The sequence below is a fragment of the Xylocopa sonorina genome, chromosome 4, assembly GCF_050948175.1.
Source record: "Xylocopa sonorina isolate GNS202 chromosome 4, iyXylSono1_principal, whole genome shotgun sequence".
Classification (NCBI taxonomy): Eukaryota; Metazoa; Arthropoda; class Insecta; order Hymenoptera; family Apidae; genus Xylocopa; species Xylocopa sonorina.
The window spans coordinates 8,977,853-8,992,801 of record NC_135196.1 but is presented as its reverse complement, the minus strand read 5'-3'; the positions used below and the strand labels follow the sequence as shown (position 1 = coordinate 8,992,801).

Sequence of the window (14,949 nt, the reverse complement as noted above, 5' to 3'; positions counted from 1 at the left end):
ATCCGAATGGCTTCTCAAGTGGCTCGCTATCGATACGGACCATTCGATAGTTTCCTTTGATACTCGCAACGGGCGGTTAAATTTTTAACGACGAGTCCGCTGAAATCGCAGCGATCTTTCATTACCTTCGTTATCGCAACTGAAGTGTACAAGTCGCGACAGTCGTGCGTATTGTTGGCGAAGGATAATCGCATTCCGTATCTAAAGAATGAACAAACGATCCCATCCCCATGAATTATTTCATCAAGTTGATATTCCCCCATAACGATCTACAATTGGTCAAGTTTTGATAAGACGTCCAAAGTTAAGATTCGCCGCGAAATTTATGGAAATTTATGAGCCGTTGAGCTAGCCCGCCTCATTTATTGGACGCGTCTTTTCGCGGCGCGACAAGAGCGTTAACTGCAACCCCCTCGGTGGGAGGCGGAGGCAAGAAATTTCATGCGAGAACTTTCACGGAGTCCCGAGGATGACTGGTGTCACGTAGCATACATACCACGTCATGAAAGCCGACATTAAAACACGGAGAATTTACTTTATCAAACTTCTATCTGTATCACGCTCGTGTTCTCATGTCTCACCTCGTACATCCGCAGATCCACCGTCTCCACGTGGTGTCACGTCTCACTTTTATCGTTCGAATATACGTGCAGTTCGATTAACGACATTAACACCTTAAGTCGAGCATAAATCATTAGCAATATTAGTCGAACGTTAACCAAGAAAGATGAGAGGGTTAATAAAAGAGAAACAAAGCGAGGCAGTAATCCAGGGTAGGTCATATCGGCTACAAATCGTTACGCGACGTTACTCGCCGAAACATCCCCCGTACTTTGTCAGGGCTCGTTCCATAAAGGGGTCACAGGTCGGCAAATATTTTATTATCATCTCGTTAGCGCATCGTCGTTCGGGAGAGACGCGAGAGGTGAAATATGCAAGAGAGCCGAGACTGTAGCCCGAGGATAACGCGGCGACAACGTCAAGGATAAACAATACATGGTGTCCCTTTACCTCTCTGTCTAAGCCCTCCTTTACCTTTACTTTATGTCGTCTCGCTGCCACCCCCTGCGCTCGACGATTCCTGACTGCACGCGTTCAAATCTGACGAGTGTCACGCTGGCTCACCCACGCTTTTATCGTGGCCTCGTTACCGCCAACGGCGAATCGAACACGTAACCCGGTCGAAGAAGCGTGACTCCCGACACGAGGACCACGTTAAACCTAGTTTAAACTTTCCGTATCCCCAAACTTTCTCTCGTCTTTAGTTTGCGCCGTGTCGGAGAATAATGGAGAACTCCGCGCGCGCAGTTTAATTGTCACCGATTGTACGGGGTGGCCTGTGCTCGAAGGAAGGCATAATTACTGCGAGAGACTTGAGGAAATTAGGATAAGTACACCAATACCTCGCGCGCTTGTTACACACGGCGTACGGTCCCTTTTATTAGGTTGCAAACTGAACTGAATCTGGTACTACCTTCGACGATGACGATCGATTGTTGCTCGATCTTAAACAAGGCTGATAAAAATCGACGGTGCTCGAAGACGAGCGCTCGTTTCGCTAGGACGTAGCGAAAGGTCAGCGCATCGAGCACTTTCTCTTGACAAAAGTCGACGACGAGCCGTGGGCCGATCAAAGCAGCCAGAGCAACTCTTTCATTGGTTTTCTGTCAGCGTACGGTGACTTGTTGATACTTGGATACCTCCTTAGTGGGTGGAGGAGGAGGAGGAGGTCGAGGGTCGACGGAAGTCGAGCAGTTTTTCCACGAGCTTCAGCCCAAGCTCAGCGATCGAATATCGACGTTTCGATAGATCACCTTAAGTCGACTCCGGACGCGCATTGAATATTTATGACTTCTGTTATTGATAGTTTATCTTCTGGCGCGTGCGCGGCTAAGGCTTCACGGTAGCTCAACGAAATAGTAATTCCTCCCAATTTCTAGTAATTTCGATTTCGTGATAAGAGTATCGTGCGTGACTTCGAATGAAAATTGCTAATAATTTAACGTCACGTTGTATTTGTCAATTAAAGATGGTAAATAGCTATGACAAAAATTGACTGGCAACACGGCGAGTTCGTCTCACTGGTTAATCGCGAGTCGACAACAATAAGCTACGATTGGAGTTCGCGGAAGTTTGGAGTCGCAGCGATATCGATTCAGTTCGAACTTAATCCAGTATTAAGCAGGAAGTCGTTTGATGTGTGCAACCAGTTCAGACAGGAACTGCCTGGCCGTTTGTATCGATCGATGCTTGCTTTATGGGTTAGCGCGGACGTAAAACTTCGTCCGCCGACAATGGTGGCTTGGCAATTTCGGTTGTTTGGTTCCTGGGACCATAAACAGATCGAAGCGAAATTGATATCTTACTACCCTGTTGCTTCCAGATTGCTGCGCTGTCCTGTTCATTATCCACTTTCTAAAAGTTCCCCTTCTCCCTAGTGCATCGTATAATTTTCTATTCGCACATCCACCAGTTCTGTGCAATCACTGCGAGGCAGAACGTCGAGGCGGTTTCACGCGTCAGCCTGAATCGAGTCGTTTCCATGGCGTTTGCGAGGCGAAGTGAAATTGAAAAATTGAACAATAGCCTTGAGAATTTTTCCAAGTCGTTTCGAGACGGTCTTCCCGCGGAAGCCCCAGTACGAGACAAGTGTACACGTAGCGAGGCACACTTCAAGGGTCTGCGTCAAGGGTCTGCCTCGCAGTGTCTGTACATAGCTTATGGTTATTCAGAATGAGGGGAAGAAGCTCATCAAGTCTGGCAAATAGAAAGTTCACGAGGCGGGGGAGGGGGCAAGGGATTAGGGATGGCCGTTTAAGCAGGTCAAGGCAAGGTAAGGAAATATTTTAACCACCCATAAAGTTCGATCAAACCTTCGCCCTCCGCTCCATTAATAGAAATTGTTAGAATACGAAGCAAGTCTAAACTTCTCTTACGTACGCATACGTAAGATAAATAAAAGTAATGGAACGATAAATAAATGAGTAGAGAGTAATGGTACAAACGGTCAAGTAAAAGCTTAAAAGGTTTTCATGGTCCTCTTCGATCGCTCCTGCACCCTGCTATTCGATATGTTTTACATATGTCGTAACAGATGTTTGTTACAGCCTCGTATACGCAGGTGTGCTACTTTCGTTTGTAAAATCATGCTACATACTGTTTTCTGCGAATATCTCAGCAACCAAGAGGGGTCAGGGTAGCAATGTGGGAAAAGTTGTTCAAAAAAGTTGTTTTATCCTGTCCCCGATCGCGTATAAAAAAAAAAGAACACCGAAATCGGTGACGAGGGACTTTGTAACAGTGTTAGTCGAATATTAAATCTAATTCAGCCAACACATCGCGCGTTAACGGAACTTGTACAATCCGATGGAAACTAAAAAAGTGAAGTTCCGTTGCCAGAAAATAAGATTTTAATCTTTAACTTCATTTGTCTCGCGAACAAATAGCCATATAATCCCAGGAGGGAAATATTTCTCAGATAACTCGGCGAGTCCTACAATTTGAAGTATGAGGCTCCCTGGGAAAAGGGAATGTTTCCAGCATCTAGCGCGCTTTTCGTACTTTTTCGATTCCCCGAAAGAGTGAATTCTTTATGCCAATTCAACGTTAACAAGGTCCGTTCTTCTTTGCTGGAAAATATGCTCTGCGTACTGGTTCTTTTTAACGAATTCCGCATAGAACTCGTGTATTAACCGTTGATATTGTTACTAAATCCATCTGTACGCACGCTATTATTTTTTATTAGTATTTTCTTATTCGACGAGAATTCGCAAAAATTGATAATGGCTATTAATGACTATTTCCTATTTTTTTAAACGATATGGCGATTTAAATCGAGCCACAAGTGTTACCAGCGACGTTGCCCACGATCGTAGAGCGAAGCAGAAGGTAACGTAACGTAACGAGTGGCATTTGGAAGCGAGCCATGATTTTGTAGACACGCCCTAGAACGAGTGGAAACAGCTGAGAGATAAACGTCTTCGTTGTTTTCATAAAAGCGATCTCTTATAGCATCTCCTCGATCGAGTGTACCCTTTCTACGTATATCGCGCATCCCTCCAACTGTCGTCGCCAAAGAATTCGGTAACTGGTGGTAGCGAGAAAGACGAGTTACGCTATCGTGGATCGATATTTTTCATCCCTTAAACAGAACCGGAATTTAGTTACCCGACTGATAAAAGCAAAGTTCATAAAAAAAAGTCGTGGAGCGCGAAGGTTGAACTCCAGTTCGACGAAGCTAAATGGAGTTCTGAAATTAAAGAAAACGCTTCGGTGAAAGTGAAGAGTATCGGTTATCAATTGAACAGTCATCTTCCCCGCGACACCGGATATGATTTCCCTGGTGTACATTTTGCGCGCGGCTAACGATATCGCGCAAAGTATAGACTCGAATGTCCTTATCGTCGCCCGTTTAAACCCGGGACGGTCGTCATAGCAACAGACGCACCCCCGAAAATATTCCCCGTCCTTACCCTCGTTCGTCCATCCATCCCCCTCCGAGGCGAGGGTTTCAGACCTCGCGCGCCACTCTTTCGATTCAGCCTCCCGTAATCCCTCGCCGATTCTCGTTTTCATCCGTGCCTTGGTGAAACTCTCTCAATTTCTTCGTCCACCGCGAGGCTCGAAGCGGGTTCCTCGCTGTCAGCCGTCAAACCCACCCCTCGTCCTCTCCGCTGTTCCACGCTGTTTTCTCGCGACCCTTCTTCCCAGCGGCTATTACATCGCTGTTCCTCGAGTTGCTGGGAACTGAACGTAACGGAACAGAGGCGAAGAACGGGTTATCCGTTATCGCTAGCAATTTGCCGCTCTTTTATCTTCGTTTCACCGTGTCTCCTTCAATCCGGCCCCTCTTTCTCACCGTAAGCTCGTTTGGCTTCAATCTTGCGTAGTTAGATACCCTGTCCTAGCGCAGACGCTCGTTACCTCCAAGAGGAAGGGAGTTTAGAGCCTACCCAGGCTGACAATTTCGCGAAATAATGAAACTACCGTGAACGATGCCCTGACGAAGGGACGAACCTTGACGACAAGGAAACTTAACACTTCGCGTTCTTGCGATACAGATTTGAAATCGAGGATAACGAATAGTTTGCATCCTTTAATCGCTCGATTATTGTGTTTTCTTCGAGTGACTGCGAGGTCTTAGTTACTTATCTTTAGGATAGTTTCACTTGCGTCGGATATTGGGGATGAAAGATCTTGCGATAATTTAATCATTCTTTTCACTTGGTCCCATTTTGTTTACGCCAGATCGCGTGTGCACGCGCGCGCACAATTCGTGGATACAGTTCGGGGCTAATTAATTCATCGATTCCCTTCGGAAACACCATTTCAACGGATGCCGTACCGAAACGTTTCGCAGAACCGCTTCTCGGACATAAATTATCCGGAATTACTTTCTAAATATACTATAAATGGTCGAATTCGGTCGATCGCTTTGTTCGTATTCGGTTAATCGGTTCGTATAAGAATTTCAAGCGATAATAGAGACTGGACTCGATGGAGATTATCTTTTTGCCAGCAATTAATCAGCAACTGGTTATTGATAAACCACAAGGAAAGAAATCTGGCTAGATTTTTGCAAGAGAAAGGATCAGATTAAATCTTGCAAATTTAAATAAAAGGAAGAGAAGTATCGTTGAACGAAGATAGTGGAAAGAAAACAATGTTATCGTGTCGTTGTTATGATAACAGCGAGGGGTGCAGCGATGCAACCATGTACATGGAAATGCAAGAAAAGCAACGTCGTCTAGAAAGATACGCTGCTTTACTTGCCTTCTTCTAGAAGTTCTCTTGGCTACTGCCATCCTAAAAAATCGATCTTCGAAACTGTTTACCGCTGTACCTGGACTTGCCTATACGTTATCGAGCTGGGACAGCAGCAGAGTTATTCCGTCGAAAACGTAAGTGGGCACTTGACTGGCTGTCTATACGCAGAAAATTACTCGCAACATCAGCATTGGCCTCGATCCATCGTGGCGGAAAATGAAAAACGTCGAACCCTCGTAAATACTGCGTAATTACGAGGGTTCGACGTTGAAATAACACGTATACTAACCCTTCGCACTCGCACGTGTTACCGTTTCGCTCGCGTATCCCCCATATAATCGCCATCCTGAAGAGCAGTCCAACTAATGTAACGTTTAAAAAATTACAAGCAAAAGTGAATTAATTTTTTAATTTCTTCTTTGCAGAAAATAGCATATCTTCTGACTACCAAACGATAGTTACCACACGGTACGAGATTCTGCAAATTCCCTAGATTTTTCTCGTATCTCGATTGCATCAATTACACTCAAGACAATTTCAATGTAACACGAAACAAATTGATTGTGGTGCAATGATATAAGATTGAACAAGACAAGTTACGCATACGTGGCTTCTATTTGGAAGAAATTCGTGGCAGAACCGCGCAGAAGGGGTGAAAGAGCCGCACGCGGCCCGCGAGCCGCGGTTTCTTCAGCCCCTGTCCTAATCTCTGTCTAGAAAATAGGACTGTGCGCACGTTCGTTGCATCCGTGGCGGATAACTGTCGATACGTCCCTGTCTGTTCACCCTCGTCGACCGTGGCGTACATACTTTTCGCCTGCAAAGTGCAAGCTTCGAGTTTTTGAAAGTTTCAGCTATTACTGAAGCTCGGAGGAACGCTCGCGGAACGTGATTACATCTAACGCGAGTTGAACGTTTCCTAAGCGGAATAATGCAATTCGCCAGGAAAGAGACGTCCACTTCATTTTCACGTCGAACCAAGTCCCATTGAAACGACGTTGACATAATGCTCGTTGCTCGAACTAATTAACCCCTGTCCTAAGCGTAACTGGGTCACTCTTAATATTCGTGCACTGGTTCTCAAAATGCTTCGCTATATAACTTCCAAGTCGGGCTAAAGCTGTTGGAATAATTTGATATTTGAATACACTACGTGGACGCTCGAGTGCTCTACGCGGAGTCAACTTTTTACCTTTTATGTTGCGGATCTTATCGCGAGTAATCGCGTACAAGTAAATTGCGATTATTTCCCCAAAGTTTTCCGTTGTTGCGACAGTGTGAAGGAATCAAACTACCACTGGACCAAACGAGGCCTGATCACCTGATCGGATGACGCGAAAATCTACGATTCGTGGCAAGATTTAAAATTGGTCATTCGCGTTACTCTATCTCTGCTCTTTATTTACGTATCGCAGGCACTTTAACATTCCATTTCTACCGGTAGTAAATTCGCGAGCGACACGTCGCTACGTATATTTCAATATTATATAATATTACAAAATTTAATTACATGCTTTAATAAGACGCTATTTCTGCCGCGATCAATATCCGGCATGAATATAAAATCAATCTTCAATGTCTCCCTTTGATATCGCCTATAAATATTCAGCTACGATCGATTGAATTTTTCACAAAGCCGAGATGCAACGGTCCGTAGTAGTTTGTAAGCAGTATTAATAATAAATATTCGAGGTTAGGTGAAGGAAAAAACGCGTGAAAGAATTTCCGCTCCTTACCGTCCGGTTTAATGCCCTTGAGGGGAGCGTCGTTTTCGCGCGTGTACTAAACTTTCATCCCTTCGAAGGGCGTGCGCTCGACTCTGACAGAAACCGGGGCGAGAGTAATCAAAGGGGGGGTGCGTCGCATCTGTTATTATAATAATACGCGAACGCGCGTACCGAGACAGCAAAAGTGAGAAGTTGTCAGTAATGATGGAAGAAGCGACGCGAGATTAAACGGCTAGTAATTACGTGACAAGGTTCACTGTCCGTAGATAGCAATTACACTCCAGAGGCGACTAAACCGTCCTCTTTGGAGACGCGCGCAAAGGGGAATGCGTGGAGCAGCTGCAGTTGCAGCTGCAGGAGGAACGAAATTGCCTCGATTGCCTTCCTGTCGCAAGCAGCGTAGCTGAAATATTTTTTTCTTTTTCCTTCTCGAGCAGATTCTCTTGCATCAAACCGATCGATCCGTCTATATCGTACCGCGTCTTCATAACATTTAGTTTCACTGGTTAGATTAAATTCTCTTCCCATTCAACGTGGAATCAGTCCAATATATGGTATTCGCGTTCCTGGAAATATAATATAGACTACAGTTTGCCGGTGGGAAATCAATCCTATTATGTCCATACTTTGGGAAAACGAAAGAGTTGATCGTTCGAATAAAAAAAGAAATAAGAAGAACCTGCGTTGGAAAAGAATTTGCCAGCAAAATTCTAAAAATCGATCAAACCTTTTGTAGCTTCTTCATTTTTATCTTTACTGTAATGAAAGTTGTTATAGATTTTTCAAATTCTTATTTGTTATCAGTTATCCAACTTGATCGTTTAACCGAGATAAGTTAAAAAGAGACTCGCAGTGTACAGAAAGTCACGTAGATGAACGTGAAAAGAGATCTCGATCAAACTGAACCAAGAAGGCGACTGTATCCTTTAAATCGGAAAAGAGGGACTCTAAGAAGACTGATAAACGAAACGAAACGAAACGTGGCCTAACGAACCAGAAGCTGGTTGCAGCAATCGCGAATTCGTGAAAAAAAGTGGCCAAAGCGAGCAACTACAACGACTGCAAACCGTGAACTTTTATTAAGCGGAAACGATATCCGTGTCGTAAAAAAACCTTGCAGAAGAGAAAAGGGGTGTAACCTCGAATTAAGAGGAGAGAAGAAGCGCGGAACGACGGGCATCTCCGTCGACTGAGCACGGTTTCGAGGTAAATTGAAAGTAGCTCTGGCGAGAAGGCTCGCCTTGACGGGCGAAAGAAACGAAGGGTCGGCGGAACGGAGGGAAAAACAATCGAGCGTGGCCAGTCGGGCGTGAAGTAAGGGACAAGTAAGAAACTGTGGTATCTCGTTGCGGGCTGTGTGTATCGCAGGTGAGGGCGGGAAGGCAGATCGGGGACTGGCGCGGGAAACGGATCGACAGCCGTAGCTGCTGTCAGCGCGCGAGGGAGCGGTCTTTGTGAAAGGGGACGTGGAAACTGCGGAGAACTAAGCGACCGGGTGACGCTGGGAATGGTTCCGAAGGGTGTCACTCTGACACACTGCTCCACATTTCGCGCCGCCAACAAGCCTACGCCGCGCTTCGCCGCTCACCCTGCGCCGCAACACTTTCTCTCCTCTCTTCTCTCTCGTCTTAGCCACCGTTTAAAGCCCTGCGCGGTGGTTACGCCGCGATCCGACCGGCGATAATAATCGATGCGCGAGTAGCTCGTGATAAAACTGCTGCCGCGATAGCGGCGCTTGAAAGGGACGGCCTGTTGTATCGGGTTCGTCGGGGATGAAAAAAAAAAGGCTGACTGCGACGAAACAATGCAACCCTGTCTACGATGAAGGTTACGCTCGTGTAATTCATTCGCCCCGTTTTACCTTCTCGCACAGAGCCACTGCGTGAATCGTCCCTCTCGTGCCCCTCGTCGACGCTTTCGGAAGATTCGCTGGCTTTGTCGCGTGTTCCTTTCGCTGTTATTGGACGAACAGTGTGTTCCTGGGTTCTCCACTGGGTTTTTAATATTCGTAGACGTGACGATACCATCTTCGAGGAGATATAGGAACGAGAACACGATAGAGTGCCCGTTAAAGTAGTCGAACAGCGAGAAAAGGGTAATATACTTTTATTGGATCAGCCGTTAAACGAGCATCGACGTTTAAGAGGTTCTGTGCTCTTGCGGATAAACGAACACTTGTCTGCCGCTTTCCAGTCTGCTCTGCTATCAGATTCAGAGGTCTTGTCGACGTGTCACTTTGATTACCATCGCGGAAGAACGATACAACGTATTCGTACGTATTCGCGACCGTTGAATCGATACTACCTGCCATGTACTACGAGAATAAGGTGAAAATTGCAATGGTTCCTCGTTGTGATCCAACTTCTTGGTTCTTTTGGTTAGGAACGCATTAGCTCGTGGAACGATGAAAGGCACACACGCGCGCGCGCGCGTACCTAGAAGGACGTTGACGGATCGCTACGGATCCGCTTGTATAATTGAATAAGCTTCGTAACAACGGAGGCGGCTAGTTTCGCGGCGCGAGCCACTTACTCACTCGCTGCCGGATTGTTGGACAGGTAATTAGGGGAGCAACGCGTCGCCCGTGGGCCCAATTATAAAGCGGGTCTCTTCGCTTCTCCTTTCCTTTCGCCTGTTTATTTTCATCCCTTCGTCGCTCTTCCGTGGTACTTCTTAAGGGTGGAGGGAGACGAGGACGAAAGCGAGGACGAGGAAGAAGAAGAAGAAGAAGGTGGAACAGAACGGATGGATGGACCATCGCATTCGTAATTTATTCGTAAACGCGAGATAAATCGACGAAATGAATCGAGATTAAGCTAAGAGGCACAAAGTGCGATCGTATCGCCGCGCTGAAACGCAGCCTTCCGATTGGTCGCGGGTAAATGCGCGCAGCTGAAGTTGGCACGGCGGAGTGAGAGGTGCTGGAAACTTTTTGGCAATGATTCTCTCGAGCAATTTGGCTTATTTACAAGCCACTAAACGCGAGAAGTAAATGGATGGGCGAGGAGATCAGAGGGCGGGGTGGATGATCCTCGCGGAAGTATCGCCACCGCCGCCGGAAATAGATGTAGAGCCCAACGCGCAACCGATGCGCGCGATCGCCGCGCTAAACTTCCGACAGAGAGTGAGAGAGGACAGCTTGCAGTTAGGGCGCGCACGACACATCGCGACCCTTCGCCAATCTGTTTTAACGGGCTGCGAAATGAGTTTGTGCACGAGCGGCAGTGGACTGAAAAATGTGGACGAACTTTCTGCCAGGGTACCTCGTTGTCGCGGGCAACGGTGCTCCAAGAGGAACTTAAATGTAAGTCGAGGTCGGGAAATATCAAGTCCAAAAAGCATCTGCTAGTATTACTTGGTCGGAACTTTTGTAAGTTTGCGAGACGTAACGATGACGTCGCGTCGAACCAGATTTTCTTCTTGGGTGCGGAAGAGGGAATACCGTATAACCTTCTGGGCCCAGGAAAGATGTGACAAAACGTCAACGGCAGTCGAACTCGGGCCTTTTGATCGACGAGCCAAGACTCGACTATGATTTCTCTTAAGTACAGCTACTTTTCATCGCATCGATCGCAAAGTATTTACAGAGATAATCTAACGAGCATCTGCACTGGATTAAGGACCTCTGCATACCTGAACGGAATCATTTCTACTGATTTTGAGGAGAATTATCAGAACTGTAAATCATCGTTAAAAAGCCTTGAAAAGTTTGACGCGGGATCCTCATCCTTTCGCGTTTCCCAGTGGCACGAATTTAGGGCCAGCGAGAAGTGCCGCGCGAGAACGAAATGATGAAGATGGCGTGATCGCGGTGTTCCCTAACCAGCGGTCTCATGTGGATTTCCACGTTCGCGATAGATTATTAATCATTTCGACGTTGCTAGGGTTTAATACCCAAGGGAACAACAGGTTTGGAACTTTCGCGAATGAAATTTATACCGTCGTCCAGAATAACGTATGGAGAGTGGGTTAATGTGAGTCCTAATTATCGTCCTGTCCAGGGAACAACAAAAGTTTCGTATTCATATTCTTGGACTTTGCTATTGACTCGATTAACTGAGAAAGTTAGTGTATAAACATATTTTTTTATGGTAGTGGATGCCTTTAATATTAAATAAATCTAGATTAAAGAATGCGCGAGATCACGAGTGATGGACGAGGAAACGCGAATATTGAGAGAGAATCTGCACTCGCAAGTGTTACTGATTCATTAAGTATTCCAAATTTTAATAGTATGCGTACACGATGCATCACGTACGAGATGTTCCTATTTTTCTGCAGTGAATATTCTTTGAAATAAATTCGCTTCGTTTCCGCTATGCCTACGCTGGATACACATATAATATCATACGTTCGACGTCCACCGGCGTTTTTACGCCTCTCGTTTTTATAACGTGCGCTTTTATCGCACAATCATTCATTCCGCAAGTGCTGTGATCAGTCAATTGAATTCCGTAAAAATAGCTCGAACATCGCTGGAAATCTCGTGCTTATCGAGGAGAGGAGTACGCAATTGAAATTTTAGACAGGCACCGGTAACGCTCGGAGGTCTCGTGCTCTAACTATACGATCTGCATATATGGTAATTTTCCTGCAGCATAATGTTCTTAACGTTTATAACGTCATACTGTCTACCGATTTGCATAACTGAAGGTTGAACTTCCGTAAGAAAGAATTTCCATACCGCTGGATGAAGTGTTACGTATTTTCTCAAAAATATTTACACAATTTGTTTAACTATTGTAGAAGTGATTACAATAACTTGTTTCTTCTGTACTAATAATGCAAGTTTGAGGCTTTTTCGATCATCTTACTGGCTAATCGATCCGAATAAACTCAGAATAAACTACCAGAAGTATATTCAACATCCGTACGCAAATTTAGACGAACTACGACCCAAGAACGATCACCACAGTGATCTATTCATAATGATAAGTGACATCGTTCAGTCAGTCGAAAGCTATACTTAAAATCTATACTGACAAAACCAACTGGTGTAGAATTTCGACATTTCAACGACAGAAAAATCAAGTGTAACATTCACTTGAAAAAACAATTCGTTACTGATCGAAGGTTGATCTATCTGACTGATATATCTCGCATAAAGCAGCATGGAAAGCTACCCCTGCACATCGGGGAGTTAGTTCGAGAGGAACGTAAAGCTACCGGCAGATGGCACAGAACTACAAAACAAACAAGAGAAGACACAGAGACTGGCACACGAACTCTGGATAGCCTTAGCTATCTACAGAAACGACACGTTCGACCCCTAAATCGCCATATGATCGTTCGAATATGGAAAGCTAAAGAAACTCGACAGCAGCTGGGTCCGTTCAGATGAAGAAACGGTTAATATATTCGTTGACCATCTTGCAGCATTCACGACCCTCCTTAGCTACAAGAAAGAACCACTTGAAACGTTCACACCGCATTACCACCACATCGCTGGTACAGTGCGCCGCGGGTGTGCTATTAACCTATTCAATGGAAGCTCGAAAGCCACCCCGTATCGACCGATAAGCATATCTCGCAGCTAATGTCCAATGATTTGCTCGGATTTAAGACTCATTTGCTCGTGGAATTATTATTCCTCGTGAGATTAACATCGATTTTCAGCTCCAGAGGATACTTGAAACACAAAATAGTGGAGAGCCTCGAAAATAGAGAAACGTGTACAGCAGTATTCTTAGATGTCGAAACAGGCGCACTCGACAAAGTTTCTACAATTATAATTCTTAGATTGTAATCTATTGTACCCGTAATAGCGAATACGAAGGGTATGCCAGTGTTGTTTCGATGACGATCGAGAAACTCGGACTCGCAATCGACGACTCGACCAAGCCGGGCCTACATAGATCGTGACACCCACTGTAGTTAACTATTGTTACTGGTTCTTCGACTGAGCTTAGTTAAGGGGTGCAGTTGACCGAAGTTGCTCGATGGTTCGCGCAACACGTGAAGCCAGCGCATATCTATATTCGTTGGTTACCTAGTTGAAATTTTGCCCCACTCCCTAATCGATTTCACACGCTAGACGCGTGAACCGTATCAAACCATCCATGCACCCGCTCAAAACTCACTGGCTCGAAACTCCATGGTCGGTTGATGCGCGTGCGCTTGCGTGTGCGTGCCTTGCGAACGTGTACGGAAACAAATCAACGCGGAGGAGAACCGATACACGAGAAACTCTATAATTATGAATATCTCTAAGACGGTCAGCAAACGACAGCACCCTGAGCTAATTAATTTGCGTGGCAGTCGCTCTGACTGAAAGTATCGCGGCGTATGTCGAACGTTAGATCTACGGTACATCTACGTACTCAACCCTTAACTCTTCGCGCGTTTTTCTTTTTTTTGTACCACCTTCTACCAGCAAGCCTGACACATTTTTGCAGCGAAACGTCTGAGTTGGATATAATATAGGCATATCTACATACTTTCGCCCGCGGCACAAAAACAAGAGCGTACAATCTATTTAGAACGTGTATCACTTTACACGTACCACTTTAAACACCCCTAAACGGCCCTCTCCACCTTACAACGCGTCTTTAGTTCCCATTCAACGACGAGCGCAAGTGCAAATTTTCGGGCAAATGTTTAACAGTTCCGTGTGCACGGATCGCCGCCAGCTATTATTCTGTCACTACGCTTACGTACTACGTACATGTACCCATCGGGATTATTGCATTATTCCACGTGTAAATACGTAGGTATCCGCATTTTCCGTTCTGAATTCGATCGCGTCGCGGAAAAAGTTTCTAGTACGATGAATTCACGAGACTGAGCGCAGGATCGATCGAAAAATCGTTAGAAGCAGGACTTACCTTGAGGTAGGACGGTGAGCAAGAGGACTATTTGAAGACCAGCGCTGATGACCATACAAAGCCTTATTCGCATCTGCGGCAAACCCCTCGCACGGTTCGCCATGGCGAATGAATTTTGCAGACGCGGCTCGCTCGTCATCTCCCAGTCGCGACGGGTCGGCCAGCCAGATTCTCCGTCTGTATTCCACCTCTCCTCTCTCTATCACTGCACTTTATCCTGCCGCCGTTTTACTTCTACGACGAATGGCAGTCACCGTCTCGGCCCTTGCGCAAGGACCCTTCGCTATGAACTTCTCCACTGATCCCGGTCATCGTCAATTATTCACTGATTGTCACAACGACGCACCAAAACCGATACCGTCCGACTTCACCGTCGTGACCGATCATCTACCACCGTCGTCGATTTTTCTAGCCGCGAGACCTACCCTGCGTATCCGTTTATACTCGACGCTCGACGCTGCTCTTCTTTCTGTCGCATCCGCCTCTTCGAGCCGCGTTCAACGTAGGACAGTCGCTTCGAGTTTTGGTCACGCGTCGAGCAGCATCCTCGAGCGTTGAACTTCTGAAAATAATCGTTCCATAACGTAAGTGCGAGCGATTTTATCGTATTAGCGTTTATCCGTGCACAGTCG

At 45.9% G+C, this 14,949-nt stretch overlaps 1 protein-coding gene across 1 annotated transcript in view; it reads right to left on the bottom strand.

Moving 5' to 3' along the window:
- Nachralpha6 (nicotinic acetylcholine receptor alpha6) overlaps positions 1 to 14,456 on the bottom strand; it is a 181,098-nt gene extending 166,642 nt beyond the window's left edge. Inside the window, exon 1 of the mRNA XM_076894271.1 lies at positions 14,318 to 14,456. Within this exon, the coding sequence (XP_076750386.1) occupies positions 14,318 to 14,456 (139 nt within the window). The remainder of the gene's footprint in view (positions 1 to 14,317) is intronic.
- Between the last annotated feature and the right edge of the window lie 493 nt (positions 14,457 to 14,949).